Genomic DNA, 21,666 nt, shown 5'->3' with positions numbered 1-21,666 from the left:
AATATTTTAAAATTAGAATGTTGTTGTTGTTAGGTGCGAAGTCGTGTCTGATCCATCGCGACCCCATGGACAACGATCCTCCAGGCCTTCCTGCCCTCTACCATTTCCTGGAGTCCATTTAAGTTCAGTGACTCCATCCAGCCACCTCATTCTCTGTAAAATTAGAATACAAATATTTATTATTACGTGCACACTAACAAGATTAAAAACAACATTAAAAGTTAATATCAATAGGGGCCTCTCCTGGATAACCCCCCATGGAGAATTGCTTCTAACATCTGAAAGAAATTGCGTGGTTGCACTGAGATGTATGAAGCTTTTAATATTGTGATGTGTTTAATGTTTTAAATTTCTTTAACATTCCTGTTTTTTAGTTGTCCAGTGAACTACTGTTGTACACTATCCTGAGCCGCTAGGGAGGGTGGTATACAAAACAAACAAACAAACAAGTAAATAACAATCTGAATCTGTGCCATATTGCACATCCAGTCTTAATGGTTGCGCATGGTATGGCCATGGACCAAACATGTTTCTACCCGGAGGGTCTTCATCAGTGGCCAAATAAAATATATGCACACTTATGATACAATTTTACATTAAGACTTGGTTGGCGGCATATAAGAATCATAAAATGTGAAGCTACCAACAATATCTAGTAATAATTCCAGATGCTGAACTCGCAATAAAAAATCAAAATCATCAAGAACCACCGTGCTGTCCAAGGCCAAGGTTCAGTCCTGAGTATGTACCCTCATGACAATTTTGATTTGATTGATTTGATTTTCATACTGCCTTCCCCGCGAGGCGGCTTTTATTGTGAGCTCTGATTCTGGAATTATTACTATATATCTTGTCAGAGGTTTGCCCTTTTATTTAGTTCCAGGCTTTTCTGAGCAGTGTCCCTCATTTCGTTTCAGCTGAGCCAGGGCCTGTTTTACTCATGCTGGCCAGTTCCTTTATGCTAGTGGGACGTGTACGCACACACCTCGTTTGTTGGCATTTATTGACTTCTCAAGATGAACCCTTGCAGATCCTTCAACAATTGTCTTGTTACTGGGGGCTTCTCCCGGCTGGTGATTTGAGGTCCCCCCTCCCCAGCCTGACAACCCACTCTAATTTCTCTTTCCGTACACGAATATCAGTGATGACGCCAGTCATTCCTTCTGGACCCTGGGAGAGCAATGCCTCCTGGTTTTGTTCAGTAGAGGGCATCTTCTACTTGGCCTGCACCCGTCATGAAAAAGCCAGTTGACACTTTTTCCCCCATACTGATTTTCAAAACGAGTCGTAACTTCAAGGGAATGCTCTTCATTTCATCTCCCCGCCGTCGCCAAGCTCCGGTTTGTCACCTCGAATTGATGGTTCTCCACGCTCCCGACATATTTGGATGATGGAACTGCTAACCGCCCTGACCCCACTGTCTGATGTTCTCTTTATCATCTCCCGAGAAAGGGAGAGATTCTGGCACTGTAGAGGCTGCAGTACAGGTAGAAGTGCGGGAAACAAAGAGCAGGGGAGCAATGTCCTGTTGGCGATGGGAGCCCAAATTCTCTCGCCGACGTTTAACAAGAAACCAAACAGAACTACAAAGGGAACACGGACCTTGCACTAAGCAAACGGAAAATGAAAGATCCGTGTAAACCCGGCTACCTAACTAAATAATATAGAACATATAGTTTGTTTTTCAACAAGAACATATTGATGCACGATACAATTAGTACGTAGATGAATATGAACCATCAACGTGGCTCTGACAAGCCAATACAAATGTCCACAAAGGATAATGCCGTTATAAACAATCCAGAGAAGGATAGCGGAATGTTAACACAACCACCACAGTTTGCCAGCCAAATTAAATGCAAAGGGTGGCTCTCTTATCTTCTCGAAAAGTTTCTGGCGGTGTTTAACCATGCTCTGAATTCGGAGAGCATCCTTCCAGAGGTGCAGGACGGGTGCTGGAGATGATGAGGTCGAGCAAATACCTCCACCCAGAGGCTGAAGGGGCCTCTTGTCTTTTCAAGCACCCCATATAAAATTGAAGGGAGGGGTTCTCCTTCCCCTCTGCCTCCATTCCCTGTTTTTGTTTGCAAAGCCATAGCAAGATGGCGCCCAGCTGTGTTCTCTTGAGCAAGGTTCTGTGACAATGAGAAGGAGAGACAGGGACTGCGACTACCTTTAAATAAGGTAGGGAGACCACATGGTGTAGTGGTTAAGAGTGGCAGCCTCTAATCTGGAGAGCCAGGCTTGACTCCCTCTTCCTCCTCCACATGCAGCCAGCTGTGGGTGACCTTGGGCCAGTCATGATTCTCTCAGAGCTCTCTCAGCCTCACCTAACTCAGCAGGGGTGTCTGTTTGGGGGGGAGAGGAATGGAAGGTGATTGGAGAAGCCTCTTTGAGACTCCTTTGGGTAATAAAAAACAGAGTACAAAAAACTGGCTCCTTTTCAATAAATAGCCGCTGTTGCCTTTTTGATCACCTACTAAGGCAAATGAGCACGTCACGGCTGTTTGCTCATCCTTCCTTTTCATTCTTAAAGGTAAAGCTATCCCCTGTGCAAGCACTGGATCATGTCTGACTCTTGGGGTGACGCCCTCTAGCGTTTTCATGGCAGACTCAATACGGGGCGGTTTGCCAGTGCCTTCCCCAGTCATTACCGTTTACCCCCCAGCAAGCTGGGTGCTCATTTTACCCACCTCAGAAGGATGGAAGGCTGAGTCAACCTTGAGCCGGCTGCTGGGATTGAACTCCCAGCCTCATGGGCAGAACTTTCAGACGGCTGCCTTACCACTCTGCGCCACAAGAGGCTCAGTATTTCATTCTTAAGAGGTGCTAGATTAGAAACTTGCCTTTCTAGGCGGAAAGCTATCAGATAGGCCTGACTCGCGTTAACTGGGTGTTGCTTCTTCCCCTTCAGACCAAGATGGCTACTGTGACTCATACGTATTTCGTGGAAGGTCAAACATACTCCGTCCCTCTCATCCAGCCGGATCTCCGCAGGGAAGAAGCCATTCATCAGATAGCGGATGCGCTTGAGTACCTCCAGACGATCTCAGCGGACATTTTCAACAGGTATGGTTTGGCTGCACTGGTAAGGGCTGTGAAGGGGCTAGATAGGGAAGAACTGAGCTCTGTGGGTCATGGACTGCAGTAAAGTTTCCAGGAAGTGCAGGGGGTTGGACTAGATGACCCATGAGGTCCCTTCCAACTCTATGATTCTAAGAGGCAAACTCAGAACTTTAAGCAAAAGATTCTGTAGTTTATTTCAGGAAAGGAACATAAAGAAACACAGCGTCACAGGTGAAACCCCTATGGTGCTTTAGACAAAGGTCTCAAAGTTCAAAGGACACTTTATAGCCGTCTTTCTCGATTCTTTTACCCTTGAGAGTCCCCTGAAACATTCTTCAGGCTTGGAGAAACGCCAGAAGTGGCGCCATTGTGCAGAATACAGCTGGGAAGCAGAGCTGTGTCCATGCCCACCTTGGCCCCTCCCCACCCCCTCCAGGCGCATCATTGGCCATTGGGAGGGAGGTCAACATGACCATATGTGGTCATATCACCCAATAAATGTTTAACAAATTAATTTTTTAAAAAATTATTAACTCCCACTGCTTCAGGAAACCCCAGGGTTTCACAAAACCCTGGTTGAGAAAGCCTGCTTTACAGAGCAAAATTACCTTCAGCAATATGTTATTCAGTTCACACAGAACCGGGCCTTATCTTTAAAGGAAAATGCAGATCACAGACACTTCTAGATGCGGAAGGATAGTCTAAGCATCCTGGGCTGCAAGGCCATCTGGCTCCAAGCATGGGAATGTGCAATTCGGGGTAGGGGGTAGGGGAGAGAGACACAGAAGTGCTCTCCAAAGAGGCTCCTGGGACTTGACTCAAGCATACCTTGGAAGAATCATGGAACGGAGCCAGGGAGTCTCTCTGACACTCTGCACTTGCTGGTGGTTTTTGAGTGGCCCATCTGCTTTTTCAGCCTTGGGCCAGGAGATAAAAAGCATTGGAGCCAGATTTTTGCCTTGACCTTCCCCTCTCCCTCTGCAGGGCAGATGAGGGCTGCGAGAGCCACAGTGCAGCACGTGCAGGCCCATCTGTTTACAGCAGATCAGTAGTACTAGGAGATCCTTCCCTAGCAAATTTCTCGTCGCTTCCTCCTCGCCCAGATAGGAGATCCTACTTTCCTCATCAAGCAAGCAGAATTCCCCCCAGCAATACTGATGGGCTGGGAAAGAACACAGGACAGGAATGTATTTTGACTTCTTTCTTGGTGAAATGGGGCTGGGAACCCAAACGGTGTTTGAGCTTGAAATAACGAATGGCCTGGCTTCCAAAATTCGGAGAGTGCCTCTTGCAGTAGAAGCCCCCCCCCCCCCCCCCGCACAGACACATACAGATAAGGAAAGTTTGATGGCTCCCTTTGGTATTCCGTCCTTTCTTGTGGAGGTTGAACATCTGTAGTGAGGCGCTGCTGCTTGGCAGCTTCAGGATTATGGAACGATCATGCAGAGGTAGCGGATTTATTGGCAGGTAAGTCCGGGCAGCCGTAACCAATCACGGCTGACGTCAGAGCTGCATTCTTGCGGAGGACAGACCTTTGTTTCTGGGAGCTGCTTAATTATTTTTCAAATGCCTCAGGAGCTCCCTGTGACAAAATAGGGGACTGGTGGGTGTAGCACATCACAAACTTTATTCTGGAGGGCGGGGGGGGGGGTATGATGCGTGGACCGAATCACAAATAGTAATTTGGCGGGGGGGAAATTGCAGCATTTCACAGCAGGTCAGCAGGGAGTGTTCAGTGATGCCTTTTTTGTTGTTGTTTTCCCCAAGCAAACCACCAGCCCCAAGGTGTAATTTTCCCTGTAGGGGGGAACGATACAGCGGCCTCTATGCCACCCACCAAGAAGAAAATAAGTTTAATGCAGGGGGCTTCAGAGGGTATCCGTGATAGTCTGCAGAGAGCCAAAGTGGCGCCATGGTTACAAGTGGGAGCCTCTAATCTACAGAATGGGAATGATTCCCCCACTCCTCTTGAATATGCAGCCAGGTGGGTGACCTTGGGCTCGTCACAGTTCTCTCAGAGCTCTCTCAACCTCACCTGCTTCACAGGGTGCCTGTTGCAGGGCAGAGGAAGGGAAGGAGAAGGTAAGCTACTTTGAGGCTCCTTGGGGCAGAGAAAAGCGGCATAAAAAACCCGGCTCTCCTCTTCCTGCTGCTTTAAAACAGATTATAACCCAGCAGAACCTCAGAGACCAACAAGACGTTCAGGGCAGAAGCGTTCAAGAGTCAAAGCTCCCTTTGTCAGTCAAAAGTAGAAATGCAGATCTCTGCATCCTTTTATCCAAGCTAGAAGGTGGGACGGTTAGGGATGCTGAGGTACCCTCCGTATTGTGGTCAGTTTGATGAAAGCAGAGAGGAGTCACTTGCGGTCAGAACCTTACCCTCAGTCCAGAGGGAAGGACAGTGACAGACTGCCTTGCCTCTCGGATCAAAAGGGAGCCCCATGTGCACACATCACAGAAGGTGGGAAAGGGTTGGTGGTGATGCTGGTTTCCCATTCAGAGCAAAGTTGTGCATCTTTTCTCCATACAATTCTAGAGTTGGAAGTGTCCATAGAGGCCATCTAGTCCAAATGCCTGCTCAGTGCAGGATCAGCCTAAAGCATTCAGGATCACTGGGCCGGAGAGCTACTTCCGGCTGCTCGGAAGGTTTCTTACAGCTCCCGAGCGGCCTTCCGCCCAGCCCTGTATTCCTGTATCCCGCTAATGGTTTTGTGTCGGTGCTGCCGTTGTGTTCAAGCTGAATAGCGTTTGTCAGCTGCCCGCTGCCACGAGTGCCAGGGGAGCTGGTTTTTTGAACACGAAGAAGGAAATGGCTAAAATGAAAACGGTGACGAAAATATCCCCAGCTGATTAAATATACATTTCCCTTCCAGAAAATAGAGCTAGAATTAGCTTGGTGGTTTGTTCTTTGCCCTGGCCAAGTAATGATGGCTCTCGTGTAATTACTCTGTGTTGCTGCCTTCCTTTGCCTTTACATCCTGCAGTGTGTGTTTTCAGGTGGCTGTATTGTGATTGTGGCTTTTATTCTCTAGCACCATATGTTTATTTTTACCCTGTTTGAAGAGCCTTTTTTTGGGTACCGCTTGTTAACTGCCTCGGATCTCTGCTTGGAACACGTTAATCCCCACGCTTGCAACAGATGAGCCTGCCACAAGCCCATCACTCCGGCTTTGTAAGTGGGTTGGCCCGGGAAATCCATTCTTCCTCTTAGGACTAATATTGAAACAGTAAAACGTGCACAGCTAACTAAACAATTAAGCAAGGTACCTTGCGTCTCTGGATAACGCAACGTATTTTTTTTAAAGGATTTTCCCCAGGCTCAGGCTTGGATGGCTCTCCCAAGTGGAGGAGTGTGGTCAGAGGGTTCCTTCGGTATCACTGTGTGTGAACGAGACCTTGGGGTACTTGTGGATTGTAAGCTAAACATGAGCAGGCAGTGTGATGCAGTGGTAAAAAAAAGGTGAATGCCATTTTGGGCTGTATCAACAGGGGCATCACATCAAAATCACAAGATGTCATAGTCCCATTGTATACGGCACTGGTCAGACCACACCTGGAGTACTGTGTGCAGTTCTGGAGGCCTCACTTCAAGAAGGACGTAGATGAAATTGAAAGGGTACAGAGGAGAGCGACGAGGATGATCTGGAGCCAAGGGACCAAGCCCTATGAAGATAGGTTGAGGGACTTGGGAATGTTCAGCCTGGAGAAAAGGAGGTTGAGAGGGGACATGATAGTCCTCTTTAAGTATTTGAAAGGTTGTCATTTGGAGGAGGGCAGGATGCTGTTTTGGTTGGCTGCAGAGGAGAGGACACACAGTAATGGATTTAAACTTAAATATAGGCTAGATATCAGGAAAAAATTTGTCACAGTCAGAGTAGTTCAGCAGTGGAATAGGCTGCCTCAGGAGGTGGTGAGCTCCCCCTCACTGGCAGTCTTCAAGCAAAGGTTGGATACACACTTTTCTTGGATGCTTTGGGCTGATCCTGCGTTGAGCAGGGGGTTGGACTAGATGGCCTGTGTGGCCCCTTCCAACTCCATGATTCTGTGATTCTAGGGTATGCACCCCCAGTGTTCCGGATGTGGGACAGAGGAGGGAAGGGTTGCCCAGTAGGTAGTTGTGCTTGTGACGGGACTAGGGAATGCCCCTGTTTTGGCGTTGCTCACCCCGCTTTGGAGGTTTCTGAAAGCAGGGGGAAATCCCCCCCCCCCAAAAAAACACAGCCGCTTTTACCGCAATCCTCGCTCCCTCAGACCTCTCCCCCCCCCTCAACTCACTGGGTTCAGGAAGAACATCCTGATGTGCTCACATGACCCGGAAGTGACGTCAGCGTGCCAGAGTCGTTGAGGGATTTTGAGCAAAAGTCTATGGTTTGAGGCTGATTTTTTTTACTATAGAACTTTCCCCAAAGACAGAGCATCACCCCTGACGTCTCTGAATTGCTGATATCACTTCCAGGTGATGTCGGAATGCCAGACATTCCTCTGGACTCAGGTAAGTGTGGAGGGCCCTCCTGGCAAGCCCCCCTCCCGACAGCATGTCAGTACCTGCCAACTCTAGAAGAAGAAGAGTTGTTTTTTGTATCCCTCCCTTCACTACCAGAAGGAGTCTCAAAGCGGCTTACAGTCGCTTCCCCTTCCTCTGCCCACGAGATAGGAGAGGGAGCTGAGAAAGCCATGGGGTTACTTCTCTGTGAAAACAGCGCTATCAGGACTGTGACTAGCCCAAGGTCACCCAGCTGGCTGCATGCGGGGGAGCGGGGAATCAAACCCGGGCCGCCAGATTAGAAGCCATCACATTTAACCACGGCACCAATTCCTGGGCGGAGATTTCAAAGGGCCGCTCGGAGCCTCTTTTTGGCTGCAAAGGTAAGTATAGGGGAGGGGACCTCTTTAAATTCCATGCAAGGCAGCACCTCCCCCTCCCCTCCAAAGAGGACAGCCCGCCTCCGTTAGCCCGCCTGTCTCCGTAGTCCCAGAGCACCAGCTGCAGTCACTCTTGAGCACACTTATGGCTTGTAATTACTAATTCTTTCCAACAACAGGAGAGACGGCATCAGGCCCTTTGTTTGCACTGCCTTTCCTGGGAGCTCTCTGATATAATTAATAATGATTCGGTAATTATGCAGGCGTCTGATTAAAAGTTCCACAACCTTGGGTGTTCCGTGCCAATCAAAAGGGAAAGCTTTCAAGGTGAGAAGCTTGCCACTTAGCAGAGAGTGACCTTTTTTTCCCCCCCTCCCCACTTTCCCTTTCTGCTTCCTTGAGATAAGGCGACTGAGATCTCTCCTTTCCAGGAAAGCTGAGGGCTTATCAGGGCAGCGCATTCAGCTCTGAGGCACAAAAGGCAGGCAGCACGGCTGGTGCAGTTCAGGGAGTGTGGCAGAAAGGGACTGTGGGCCGAATATCAGCTCGGCGCAGGAGCTCCTTGGGATGAAGGTGCAGTGAGAGTTATGTCCCCCCACTTCTCATGTAGAAGGTTTACCTTTACTGCAGGGATCTGTGCAGGCTGCAATTCTGATGGAGCACAGAACGCTGGAGGATTCAGTAATGGGGGGAAAGGGCTATCAAATGGCAGCCAGTTTACTGCGACGTTGTAGGTTGATGCAGTGGTTAAGAGCGGCAGCTTCTAATCTGGCGAGCCAGGTTTGATTTCCTGCTCCTCCACATGCAGCCAGCTGGGAGACCCTGGACTCACCACAGTCCTATTAGAGCTGTTCTCCCAGAGCTCTCTCAGGGTGTCTGTTGTGGGGAGAGGAAAGGGAAGGGGATTGTAAGCCACCCTGGGACTCCTTCGGGTAGAGAAAAGCAGGGTACTAAAATCCAGCTCTTTTTCTTCTTCTTCCAGGTAAAAGACAGAGGTAGTAATAAATCTGATTAATAACAATAATAATAACAACAACAATAATAATACTAAGTTGCCTCTGGATAAGAACCCTTGGCTTCCTTGATGGTCACCCAGCCAAGAGCCTTGGCTTGGACGGCCCAGGCTTGCCTGATCCTGACAGGTCTTGGAAGCCAAGCAGGGCTGAGCCTGGCCTAGTAGTTGCATTGGAGACCCTCTAGCATTGCAGTTCCTCCAAGGACGGGTTAAAACAGTTCATTAATTCAGTTAATAGCAACTAAAATGAGTTTGGGGTGCTGAATCTTAGTACCAGCTGGTAGCATCAACGGTCCCATTTTTGGACGGTTCTTCTGGGACTAGAGTGTAATCAGGGGGCACCTTCCTTGGAGGGAGAGCCTGTTGATGTTACTGTTTCGCTGGCCCCAACCAGACTTGGGTTTTTAAAAAGTACATATTTGTCTTGTTCCAGTTGCACCCCCGTTGGCCATAGCAATTTTGCACTTTTGCTCAGTGGCTTTTAATCAAACCGACATGCATTTTGAAGAGCCTGAGATCTTTCTCCCTTTTTAGCAGGCAGGTGACCTTGCTCCTGGCAAAAACAACCTGGTTTTTAGTGTCACCTGAAAAAAAGACAAAGGGTCTCTGTGCTTGTACTGTCTCCGTGGCCTAAATCAATTATCAGCTGAACTTTGAGAAGGCCTTTTTCTTCCAGAATCAAACAGAGCGCCTATTCTTGCTCGGCAGCTGAGGCGGGGAGGAGGGGGAGAAGGCAGGTTGTGAGAATGAGGCTGCATGCACAGGATTCAGCTTGGGCTGGCTCCAGAAACATTCCTACAAATGTGAGTTTCGAGCCGTGGGCTTTCTCCGGCTTTCTCCGCCGCACTGCCTGGCTCTGTCCTGGGTCTGTGCCGTGAAGTGCTCTGAGTAGGTTTGCAACCGAAACAGGATCCCACCCCCCTAGATCAAGCTCCTGTGTTGCAGGTAAGGGGAAACTCAATTTCTGTATGGCTTTCTCACGTACCCCAAAATGTACAGGATAGTGGCACTTTCCACTAGGCACTGCTGCTATGTGGTTTCCTTACTGCTGCTTTGGCCACCGTGACGACGGATCTTGTGACTCGGAGGAGGGCAGGGAGTGGTTCTTGTGGGTAGCAGAGGATAGAGCCCGCATTAATGGGATTAAACTACACGTCGAACAGTACCAGCTAGAAAAACTTTTCTCAGTCAGAGTACTTTGGCTCTGGCATCGTCTGCCGAAGGAGGTGGTGAGCTCCCCCTCACTGAGGGTCTTCAAGCAGCAGCTGGACAGAGACTTCTCCTGGATGCTTTAAGCTGATCCTGCACTGAGCAGGGGGGTTGGACTAGATGGCCTGTCTGGCCCCTCCCAACTCTATGATTCTATGATTCTAAGCAGCGGCTGGAAAGAGACTTATCCTGGATGCTTTGGGCTGATCCTGCACTGAGCAGGGGGTGGGACTAGATGGCCTGTCTGGCCCCTTATGTGCGGATGACCAGCCTCTATGGCGTGGATTCTTATCTCTTCTGTTCTCTTTTTCTGTCGGGAGTTTGGGGGGGGGGGGAGGTGGGTTCTTCTCACCTTGCTGCCTGGTCCTCCAGTGCGTGTTCAGCCCACCACCACTAAGTTGCTCAACACAGGTCAGAAAGTCTTTGTGAAAGTGGTTGGAAAATCCCTAGGACAAAAGGTAGAACTAGTCAGCCCTTGCCATACCTGGATTCTGCAACGTCTGGTGTGTTTAGTGGACTTGGATGGAGTCCTTCCTGTCTGTCTCCCCATATATTATGGAAAGGTCAGGCTTTGGAGGAATTCCATTCCTCCTGCTGGCATAAAACTAATAGCACGTAGCATTTATATAGTGGGTCTTTGAGCATGCTCCACAAATTGTCTCTGATTAGAATCAAGGATGGTTAGTATGGAATGGACAGGCATAGGGATATCTTCTCTTTCCAGAACAGCTTGGTGAGGAAGAGTCTGTGCCTAGGAAACTAGGAGTCTCCCTGGGGAACTTTAATGATGCACAACCCCCCAGGGAATCCCCTCATTTCTCCATAGGAGTGGGTGGGTTTTGATAGAATCATAGAATCATAGAGTTGGAAGGGGCCATACAGGTCATCTAGTCCAACCCCCCCTGCTCAACGCAGGATCAGCCCTAAGCATCCTAAAGCATCCAAGAAAAGTGTGTATCCAACCATTGCTTGAAGACTGCCAGTGAGGGGGAGCTCACCACCTCCTTAGGCAGCCTATTCCACTGCTGAACTACTCTGGCTGTGAAAATTTTTTTCCTGATATCTAGCCTATATCGTTGTACTTGTAGTTTAAACCCATTACTGCGTGTCCTCTCCTCTGCAGCCAACAGAAACAGCATCCTGCCCTCCTCCAAGTGACAATCTTTCAGATACTTAAAGAGGGCTATCATGTCCCCTCTCAACCTCCTTTTCTCCAGGCTGAACATTCCCAAGTCCCTCAACCTATCTTCATAGGGCTTGGTCCCTTGGCCCCAGATCATCTTCGTCGCTCTCCTCTGTACCCTTTCAATTTTAGCAGCAACTCTTCCCAGTAGCTCTCTCCACGTGCTCTCAGAATGCTGGAGCCTTCCTTGCCCCACGTTTTTTGCTCCCTTCTCTCCTCCAAGTGTTCCCTTGCATTGCTCTTTATATCAGGGATAAGGGGGCGGGTGTGATCTAGACTCATAGAATCCTAGAGTTGGAAGGGGCCATACGGGCCATCTAGTCCAGCTCAATGCAGGATCAGCCTAAAGCATCCAGGATACGGATCTGTCCAGCCGCTGCATGAAGACTGCCAGTAATCTGCCTCTTTAACCACCCTAACCCACCATTGATTCCTCAAACATGGGTTTAATTTGAGTCTTTTGAGACAAATGTCTTCCATTCACGCAGCCCTGAAGGAAGAAGACGCAGAGATGTCACTTCCATTTTACAGGCACAGTGTCATGTTCTGTGGCAAATCTCCCTGAAAAAAAGGCAAACTCAAAGTTCTGGCTAGAAAATCAGCAGTTTATTAAGGAGAGTACAAACGGCTTCACAAGACTCTTGTGTTGTTGAAGACCAAAGCAAGCAAAAGCATTGAGCAATCATAGAAGCAAAATTTCCTCTCCCTTCATTACACAACTCAGTTTCCACTGCCCTGCTTATGTAGACATTCGTAGCAACTTGCTTGAACCACTCCTTAAAAAGTTGCCAGAACATCATGATGTAGATCGAGCAAAAAGGCTGCTAAGTGATGAGTCCCCCCAGGTGACAACTCAGCTGGCTAAGTTTTGTGCCACCGCCATAAAAATCCAATGCTCTAAAGTAGCATAATTTTAAGTTCTATTTTATGATCTGTTTTAAATTGCATTACATCAAATGACCATATTCTTTTGGTCTTTTATGTATTAACTTCATACAACTTGGTCTTGAACGACTGTAATAAAGTTTGAACTGAACTGAAGCAAAATCCCCCTCCCCTTTACAAAACTCAGCTTCACAAAGAACAGTTCTCATCATCGGAGGGTAGCACAGTTTGCAGTTGACACCTCCAGGCGAAGGCACAGCCACAACAACCGAGCACTTGATCAGGAGCCAGATGGCTTTGAGGAACCCCTGAAGTGGTGCGATCGATCATGTAGATTATGGTTGAGAAGCAGAGTTGTGTACACGCCCACCCAGGGCCCCTCCCCTTCCTACCCCCTCCAGGCCCATCATTGGCCATTTTGGGAGGGGCGGGTGGGTTGACATGACCATAGAAGGTCATTCCACCCAATAAAGGTTTAACAAATGTTACAAATATCTAAAACATTAATTAACTCTCACCCATTCAGGAAACCCTTCCAGGGCCATCAAGAAACTCTGGTTGAGAATGCCTGCTCTAATCCAGCAGCACACTGACTGTGTCTAGCTCTGTGGTTCTCAACCTGGCGGTCTTGGACCCCTTTGGGGGTTGAACAACCCTTTCACAGGGGTCGCGGCAGGGCAAGCAGCTTGACCAGGGGGAGGGGGGTGCCACCACTGTTGCCGCTCCTCCTGAAGGCAACCACCAATTTATAGACAATTTATAACCAATTTATCTACAATCATGAACAATGGATCTTCACGACATTGGTCAGTTTCAGTTTAATTTCTGTGAAAGAACACTTGTATCATTTTATGGTTGGTGGTTGCCACAACATGAGGAACTGGATTAAAAGGTCGTGGCATTAGGAAGGTTGAGAACCACTGGTCTAGCTGGTGTCCTGGATGCTGTTCCCAGTTATTTTTCCAGCTGCAAGACCTAGTGAGACCCTTCCCGGAATTCCTTCCTTTGGGGAGGGTAAGTGGTCACCTGCCCCCCCAAACACAGCCTTTTCGGGGATGCCCCTAGAGCTGTGAAATGCTCTCCCAGGGACATCATATGCAGTCTATACTTGGTCTCCTTTCAGAGCCGGCATGGAGGTACTTTTGTTACCCCAGCTGTTTGGGATTTCTGGGAACTGCATACTCCTGACTTAATGTAATTTAATATTTGTATTGGTTTGATCTTGTTGTTCGTGTAGATGGTAATTTACATTTCTAGACTGTCGCAGATTACTTTGTGAAGAACTTTTCTGTTGAAAGGCAATCTGATAGTGCAGTCCTGTGCGGAATTGTGGACAGCTGGACTAGAATAATTCTGCATGGGATTGAGCTATTAAGTATTTCAAATAAGCAGAAGCTTGATGTCGTGGTGAAGAAGAAGAGTTGGTTCTTATATGCTGCTTTTTTTCTACCCGAAGGAGACTCAAAGCAGCTTACATTTGCCTTCCCTTTCCTCTCCCCACAACAGACACCCTGTGAGGGAGGTGATGCTGAGAGAGCCCTGAGATTACTGAAGAAGAAGAAGAGTTGGTTCTTATATGCCGCTTTTCTCTACCCGGAGGAGTCTCAAAGTGGCTTACAGTCGCCTTCCCTTTCCTCTCCCCACAACAGACACCCTGTGAAGTAGGTGGGGCTGATCTCTGACAGGACTGCTCAGTCAGAACACTTTCTATCAGAGCTGTAGCGATCCCAAGGTCACCCAGCTGGCTGCATGTGGAGGAGCGGGGAACCAAATCCGTTTCACCAGATTAGAAGCTGCCACTCTTAACCACTACACCACGCTGGCCTCTAATCTAGAGAATTGGGTTTGATTCCCCACTCCTCCTCTGCATGCAGCCAGCTGGGCGACCTTGGGCTAGTCACAGTTCTTTCAGAGCTCTCTCAGCCCCACCTTACCTCACAGGGAATCTGTTGTGGGGAGAGGCAGGTAAAGGTGTTTGTAAGTCACTTTGCGACACCTGAGGGTAGCAAAAAATGGGATAGAAAAACTGTCGTAAAAAGGGAACCTAGATCAAGGAAAGCTAACTGCTGCCAACTGCCGATGTCTGGGTTCCACCTCCATTTTGTCATCCTCCTCCAAGGGCAGTGAAAAACGGGGTATAAAAAGCATGTGGTCTAAAAGGCGGCCTTCTAAAATCCGAATGGGAAGGTCGGAGTGGAAGCAAATCGAGATGGAGAAAGGAAGGTGGGGTGTGAGCTGAGCAGAAGCAGGAATCAAAACGGAAAGGCTGGAGATGAGAAACAAGTCACCCAAGAATGTTGCAGCCGCCAAGATGTCAAATAACTCCAGGGGCAAGGAGAGGGGTGGGGTTTTAGATGCGGTGCTGGCAGAAGAGGCAGCCATACTAGCCGATGGCATCTGTGGAGTGAAAAATTGAAAGAAGATACATCTGTGCAATCTCCGCATTGCACCTTGCAAGGGCGGGTGCTCGTAAAGCTGCGTGTTGCATATGTAAGGTTTTTCCCTTCCTCTTCTTGCACGGGCCATCATGCTTAGAACGCAGCTCTAATTCTATACGTGACAGCACCGTTTAATGAAGGGCACCATCCAAATTGCCTTAATTTTATACTTCTGCTGGGTGGTTTTGCATCTGGCAGCGTTCTGGCAAATATGTCGATACAGTGAATTTCTGAAGGCTTTCACGGCCAAAGTCAACTGGCTGTTGTGGGTTTTCTGGGCTGTGTGGCTTTGGTCTGGTAGTTTTAGTCCTTTACTGGCATTTTCAGATGTAGGACATGGCAAGATGGGAATCTCTCAGTGCCAAAGTATGGATTGTGTGAACAGTTGCTCAACATTTTATTTACTTCTCGCAGTGTGTATGTGTGTTATGTATCAGACTCTTGTCTTACCTGGGGATATCCAAGGGGGTGGATTAGAACTAGGGAGCTCCATTTCTGTATCTGGATAGAGTTCATTAGCAAGTCCATTAAATGTGTTTCTTGTGGGCAAGTGGAGTTCATTAGAAAGCCCATTGATCAAGCTCTTGCCTGTTTTATCAGATATTACACTCCCCTCCCCAAGAATTGAATAAAATGCCCAACAACTGTTCACACATTCCACACTTTGGAATGGAGAGATTCCCACCTTGCTGTGTACTTTGAAGACTACTGTCGAAATGTCAAGGACTAAAATTGCCAGATCACGGCCCGGAATACCCACAACAGCCCCATGGATGCAGCGCTTGTAGTCCCCAGTTTGAAGTCACCAGCTTGAGGGGAAGGCAAGGGAATTACAGGTTTCTGTCACAAACATGGTTGTTCGTAATGTTTATTCTGGTGACTAGAAGCCTGGGGAAATCAATACTCAGAAGCAACAAATGGCAGAGTTTGGACAAAAGTGCTGTGTTGTAATAGCAGGGGCAGTTTAATGATTACAACGGTCTAGTTTCTCGTGAACCTGCCCCTGGGCGGTCTCCCTTCAAGCACGGACTTGCATGACAGAAGTGTTATTCCAGACATAAAGTCTCCTCCACAGGGGACTGAAAATAAGTATTGAAGACTGGTTGAGACATGGCCCGCTGCTTGTGTCCAGTTCTTTTTTTAGAAAGCTTTCTGTTAGTTCATAGATGGAATATGCTGTCCGGGAGGATGGTGGATTCTCCTTTGTTGGAAGTTTTTAGGAGGAGATTGGATTTTGAAGTCCCTGAGAAGGTCGGGGGGGCTGGACTGGGTGGCCCTTTGTGGTCTCTACCGGGTCTGTGTGATTCGGATTCTGTTTTTGGTTTTCTGCCACTAAACGGCCTCTCCATCTGAGCTGCGGCCCTCGTTCTCCGACTCGTGTACCCGCACTAATATTTTAAAACACCCATCGCATTTACCTTAGCCCACGCACCTGTTTTGCTCGTGATGCGTCTGCTAAGTCAACTTGGTTTCTTTGTGCCAAAAACTTCTGGCAACTGGATCAGCACACAGTGCCACTGCGACAAAAGGCAGGTGAGCAGGTAGCATTTTGCCACAGCTTCATGTCTGCAAAAGAAAAAAAAGTGAATATTTGATGTGTGCAAACAGAACTCGCAAATCCAAAGAAAATAGGTTTCCTCCCCCCCCCTGAATGATTGATTTTGTGCACTTATATAACCACCTGCTCGATATTTCCAAGTCAATTTTACAAGCTTTAATTCTTCAGGCGATCCGATGAGATCTTTCCCTGTGCCTTTACCGCTGCGTTGCTACAGACGCTGGAGCACAAGGTCACGAGGTAAATTGGTAACAGCACTTGAGCACAGACAGCTTTCCCTCCCTGGCTGGTTAAACTCTTGTCAATATTCTCTTTCCTTCCATCAACTTTCCTTCTTGGGCGCAGAAGAGCCACTCAGAAGTAGTGACTCTCCCTAGCAGTCAGCTTTGAAAATCAGATAAACAAGTTAAAATAGGAAGAGCACAAAGGAGTAGGGTCCTAGAAGCACCTATGAAGACATGCTTTTGCATGTCTTCATAGAATCATTGAGTTTTAAACTTGAGTGGACTCCGGGGAATGGTAGAGCAGCGGTCCCCAACCTTCTTGTAGTCGGGGACCGCCTCCGAAGGTGGGAGAGAGCCGGCGGCCTGGCCACCGCAGCTGCATCTAAACGCGCACGCGTAGTTCCTGCGCATGCACGTTTTGGCCACTAGGTGGCGCTAATGTGCACGCGCGGAGCTGCCGCGCGTGCGTGTTTTCGGCAGCAGGGGGCGCAAACACGCATGTGCGGCAGCTTCACGCGTGCGTGTTTGCGTCGCTGGCGTGCCAGCGGCCATGCCTGCCTCTTTCCCCCCTCTCGCTGCGGGGGGGGGGAGGCAGGCGCAGCCGCTGGCGGCCCGGTACCATGGCCTTTGTGGCCCGGTACCGGGCCGCTGACCATGGGCTGAGGACCCCTGTGGTAGAGGACAGGAAGACCTGGGGATCATTGTCCAGGGGGTCACGATGGGTCGGACACAACGTCACAACTAACAACCACAAAGTATCTTATGGTATTTTAATGCTTTTTATTGTCTTTAAACCGCCACGAGCCGGCTAGCCCAAGAGTGGTGGTTAACAAATTTTAAAAATCTCAAATCAATCAAGTCGAAGTGGAAAATGTAAAACTGCAGAAATGCTGGGATAGTGAAGGTCATGCAGAAGCGCACCCCGGGAACGTTGAGGAGTGCTTTATTGAGGCAAATGTTCAGAAGCCAGGAGAGGCGCATAGTCAGTCACCAGTGGCTATTGCTTGCACTCGAGGTCCTGGGCATGGTGTACCTTGCGTGCGTCTTTGCCACTCCGATCTCTTCTGCAAGCGAACGGCTCTGCCTCCTGCAACTTCCAGCCTCTTCAAATCAGGCACAAGGAGTAATCAAAGGGCGATAAACATTAATTAGGATAATAACCAATAGCTTAATGGGGGGGAAGGAAGCTTGATTATGTTTTCTCGTGGGAGGGGGGTTCTGCCCATCAAGCTCCTGATTACACTTACTCAGACGTGAAATAAGATGTGAAGGACCTGTTTAAATATGAAGAGTGGGAAAGAGCCGAAAGCTGTGAAGAGCCCTCTTCCCCCCCCCAAGGATTAGTGAATACTTGAACTTATTTGGCTTTTCTGAGGGGGGGAAACATGCGCTGTAATTTGCTGCTTTGAAACTTTTGAAGGGAACTGGCATTTTACCACAGACTTCTAAATGAGTCTGAGAGCAGCCGTAAATTGCAAATGTCAGCCCACTTCTCTCTGTGCAGTCACGAGCAAATAGCAGAGCGGTGCTGACAAGGGATTCATTATGCCGCAGCCTCCTCCTCGCCTTCAGAAGGGCAAAGGCCGCATCATCTTCTCTGGGCCCGCTCTGGAAAATGGCCGCCAACAGTCCGAGGAAAACCGCCAGGCCGCATCCTCTTCCCTGGGCCCGCTCTGGAAAATGGCCGCCAACAGTCCGAGGAAAACCGCCAGGCCGCATCATCTTCTCTGAGCCCGCTTTGGAAAATGGCCGCCAACAGTCTGAGGAAAACCGCCAGGCCGCATCATCTTCTCTGGGCCCGCTCTGGAAAATGGCCGCCAACAGTCCGAGGAAAACCGCCAGGCCGCATCATCTTCTCTGGGCCCGCTTTGGAAAATGGCCGCCAACAGTCTGAGGAAAACCGCCAGGCCGCATCATCTTCTCTGGGCCCGCTCTGGAAAATGGCCGCCAACAGTCCGAGGAAAACCGCCAGGCCGCATCATCTTCTCTGAGCCCGCTTTGGAAAATGGCCGCCAACAATCCGAGGAAAACCGCCAGGCCGCATCATCTTCTCTGGGCCCGCTCTGGAAAATGGCCGCCAACAGTCCGAGGAAAACCGCCAGGCCGCTCCCCAGCTAAAACTAGAGTCTCTTCCCCTGGACGTGTCATCCTGCTTACAACGGTGGCAAAGAAGGAGGCTGAAGCAAACGTACATGTCTTGGCACAACTCAGTTTGGGCACCCTGTCCCGTGTCTCCTCTCTTCGCCCTGACACAGCCCGGTTGGCCCTCATCTGCTGTATAAATTGAATGCATTGTGCTAGTTCCTCTCAAAAACTGTGGTGGGCTTTTGGCCATTTTCAGACATGGCTTCCCTGGTCACAAAGAAAGGGACACTGTCAGTGATCAACGGCTTCCACCCCACCATTTGCTGCTGGCCCCATCTGTCTCCTTACTAGTGTGAAACATTCCTACAAGTAGAAGCTGAGCTGGCAGCTATCTTGTCCTGGGACCAGAGAGGTAGAATTCAGAATTACATTATATATTACTAACAGTCAATAAATTGTGAGGAATGTGGATGCACGAGTTACACAAGGTTAGCATGCATAATGAAATAAAAAACTGACATAGACAGTTTTATTTCTCCTATGTTTTTGTGAATTGCAACTGAATTCGAGGGGATTGATTGGCTGTTTTAGCAAAGAATTATCATATGGCTGTATTTGGATCCTGTGACACAGTTTACTAAATTTAACAGAACTTTTGCTTTATATTCCCTACTGTCATGATGGTAGTTCATAGTCTGACGAAGAGTGCTTGCACTCGAAAGCTCACACCTTGAACAAATCTTTGTTGGTCTTAAAGGAGCCACTGGAGTCTGATTTTGTTTTGTTGAGCTGCTTTAGACCACTTGAAACCAGCGCTAGTAATTGAAAGCTTTAATAGAACTGTTTAAAAAGCAGGGTCAGGCCGGGTTGATACTTGCATGGGAGACCACCAAGGAATACCACCAGGGTCGTGATCCACAGATAGGCAAATGGCAAACCGCCTCTGAACTTCTCTGGCTTTAAAAACCACACAGAGTTGCCATTAGTCAGCTGTGACTTGACAGGCACAAAAAACAAAAAGAGAAAACTGTTTACTGTCTCTTCTGGCTCTCAGGAACACCTTTGGTGGTTTCAATTAAAAAGTGATAATAAAATGCTAATAAAATGTCTTTGGTTAGTTGTGTAGAAGGAGCAGCAGCCGTGACCGCTGGAAGTCTACCTGGCTTCATTCCTTGGGGCTTCGGAGATTTCACCTGACGGTGTCCATAAACGTCAAGCTTACCTTCCCAATCATAAGAGCTGGAAACTTAATTTAAAACAGAAAGAAAGCTGAGTGTTGCATCCCACGTTGACTTCTAAATGTTGTGTGGCTGCAGCACCTGAATGAAATCACAGCGTGCAAAATACAGCCCTGGACAATCCAAATTATCAGGGCTGTTGCCTTAAGCCGGCGTTGCTGCTAATCTTTCTTGCCCCCTCCGTACTGCCTGTTCTCACAATGTAGCCAGGAAAAGACCTTCTGCTCCATTCTTGTCCAAGCCAGAACTTCCTTGAGAAGTTTCTGCAGTGAATTCTGCCTGGCGCTCGTCTATGAATGCCCACTGGACAAGGTTCTCGAGAGAGGCAAGGAGGTTCATCTTCTAAATCAGGGGTAGTCAACCTGTGGTCCTCCAGATGTCCATGGACTACAATTCCCATGAGCCCCTGCCAGCATTTGCTGGCTGGGGCTCATGGGAATTGTAGTCCATGGACATCTGGAGGACCACAGGTTGACTCCCCCTGTTACTCCCCCTGTTCTAAATGAATCAGGTATGTAGCAGAATGGTCTTTGGGCGCCTTTGCCAACCTGTTTTCATTCAACCTGGGAAACGGCAGGGCTTTCCTGGTTGCTGTTTGCTCGGTTTGAAGACCACAGCTGCAGCCAAGCAGACCAGCTCCCCACCCCACCTGACTTCCCTCTTTGCTGCCCTTCCCTATACATATGCAGTAGGTCTTAGGGAAAAGTCATTTAATACTTGAGTTGCTTTATCCTCCTGCGCTGTTCATTTCTCATTCCACTCTGTAATGTTCTTTCTCCTTGACTGATCATTTACTTTTGTACCAGAGACATGAAATTGGAATTGCTTGGTATTCTAGGGAGGTCTGCTTCACAGCTCCTCTTGACGTTTCTGATGTTCAGCTGTAATTGCCTCCCCCTCCCCTCCTTCCTGGCCCTTCTCCTTGCGGGAGTGAATTATCGCCTGTCGATTCTGCATCCCTGGGACCCAGCCGCTGGTTGCAAATGACCCTCGTGTGACTTATCTCTTTAGCATTAGATGGCCTGCATGAGGCACCCCCCCTCCCCAAATAAAAATGTAATTAGCAGTTCCCGCCCGTGTATTGAGAACCAGGGGCTTGGCCACTGCTTCCTCCTCTTGTCAACTCTAGCTCTCCCGCTTTCAGTATTCAGTAGTAGTTGACTGATTGAACATCTCTGCCTCCTGCCCAATGATTTGCAGAGATACCCAGTGAAGTGACACCAAGACCAGTAAGCTGTAGGCAAAACTAGATTTATAACAACTGTTGTCGCCTGTCTTCCTCTCCACTTGGGACCCAAAGCGGCTTATATCATTTTCCTGGCTTCGTTTCATCCTCAAAACAACCCCCCCCCCCCCGAGGTATTTGCTGTGACAGGCCCAAGTTCATTCAGCGACTTTCCGGAGTGGAAGCAGAATTCAAGCTCTGGTTCGGTCAGCCCAATCCCAAGTTCATTCAGCGACCTTCCGGAGTGGAAGCAGAATTCAAGCTCACCATTCAGCCGAATCGATCTGAACTTCTCTGATTTGGCCGGAATGTTTTATTCGGCTCAGATGAGTCCGAAAGTCCCCGAATCGGCATTGATTGGGGTAGTTATCATCTTATCCAAGCCAAATCACCCATGCTTACACTGTCACTTAGTTCTGTTGCTTCAGACCAACACAGCTACCCACTTGAATCTATCTGTATGTTTAGTATAGATTGAGTTTTATTCTTTTCCATGTTCCTCCAGAGGAGGTAGATTAGCTCAGTAACAGAGCAAAAAGGTACGTCACTTTTAATCAGCTTCATAAGTTAGTCTACATCCCCTGTTTTTTACGCCTTTAATTTTACGAATAATATCAACCATGAATGGTTTCCCACATCGCTTGGTTAGAATGTAGTTTTTTCCCCTCTGTAGCTAGT

General features: G+C 48.5%; 1 protein-coding gene across 2 annotated transcripts in view; it reads left to right on the top strand.

The window, feature by feature from the left end:
- Nucleotides 1-21,666, top strand: part of WASHC1 (WASH complex subunit 1) — a 51,274-nt gene that overhangs the window by 14,599 nt on the left and 15,009 nt on the right. For both annotated transcript variants that reach the window (XM_077339965.1, XM_077339966.1), the window contains exon 2: nt 2,915-3,069. In XM_077339965.1, coding sequence (XP_077196080.1) covers nt 2,921-3,069 — 149 coding nt within the window. In that variant the 5' untranslated portion in view covers nt 2,915-2,920. The remainder of the gene's footprint in view (nt 1-2,914; nt 3,070-21,666) is intronic.

Source organism: Paroedura picta, chromosome 5 (assembly GCF_049243985.1).
Source record: "Paroedura picta isolate Pp20150507F chromosome 5, Ppicta_v3.0, whole genome shotgun sequence".
NCBI classification, from domain to species: domain Eukaryota; kingdom Metazoa; phylum Chordata; class Lepidosauria; order Squamata; family Gekkonidae; genus Paroedura; species Paroedura picta.
Note: the sequence above shows the minus strand (reverse complement) of the source record. Positions and strands in the feature narration are given on the sequence as shown.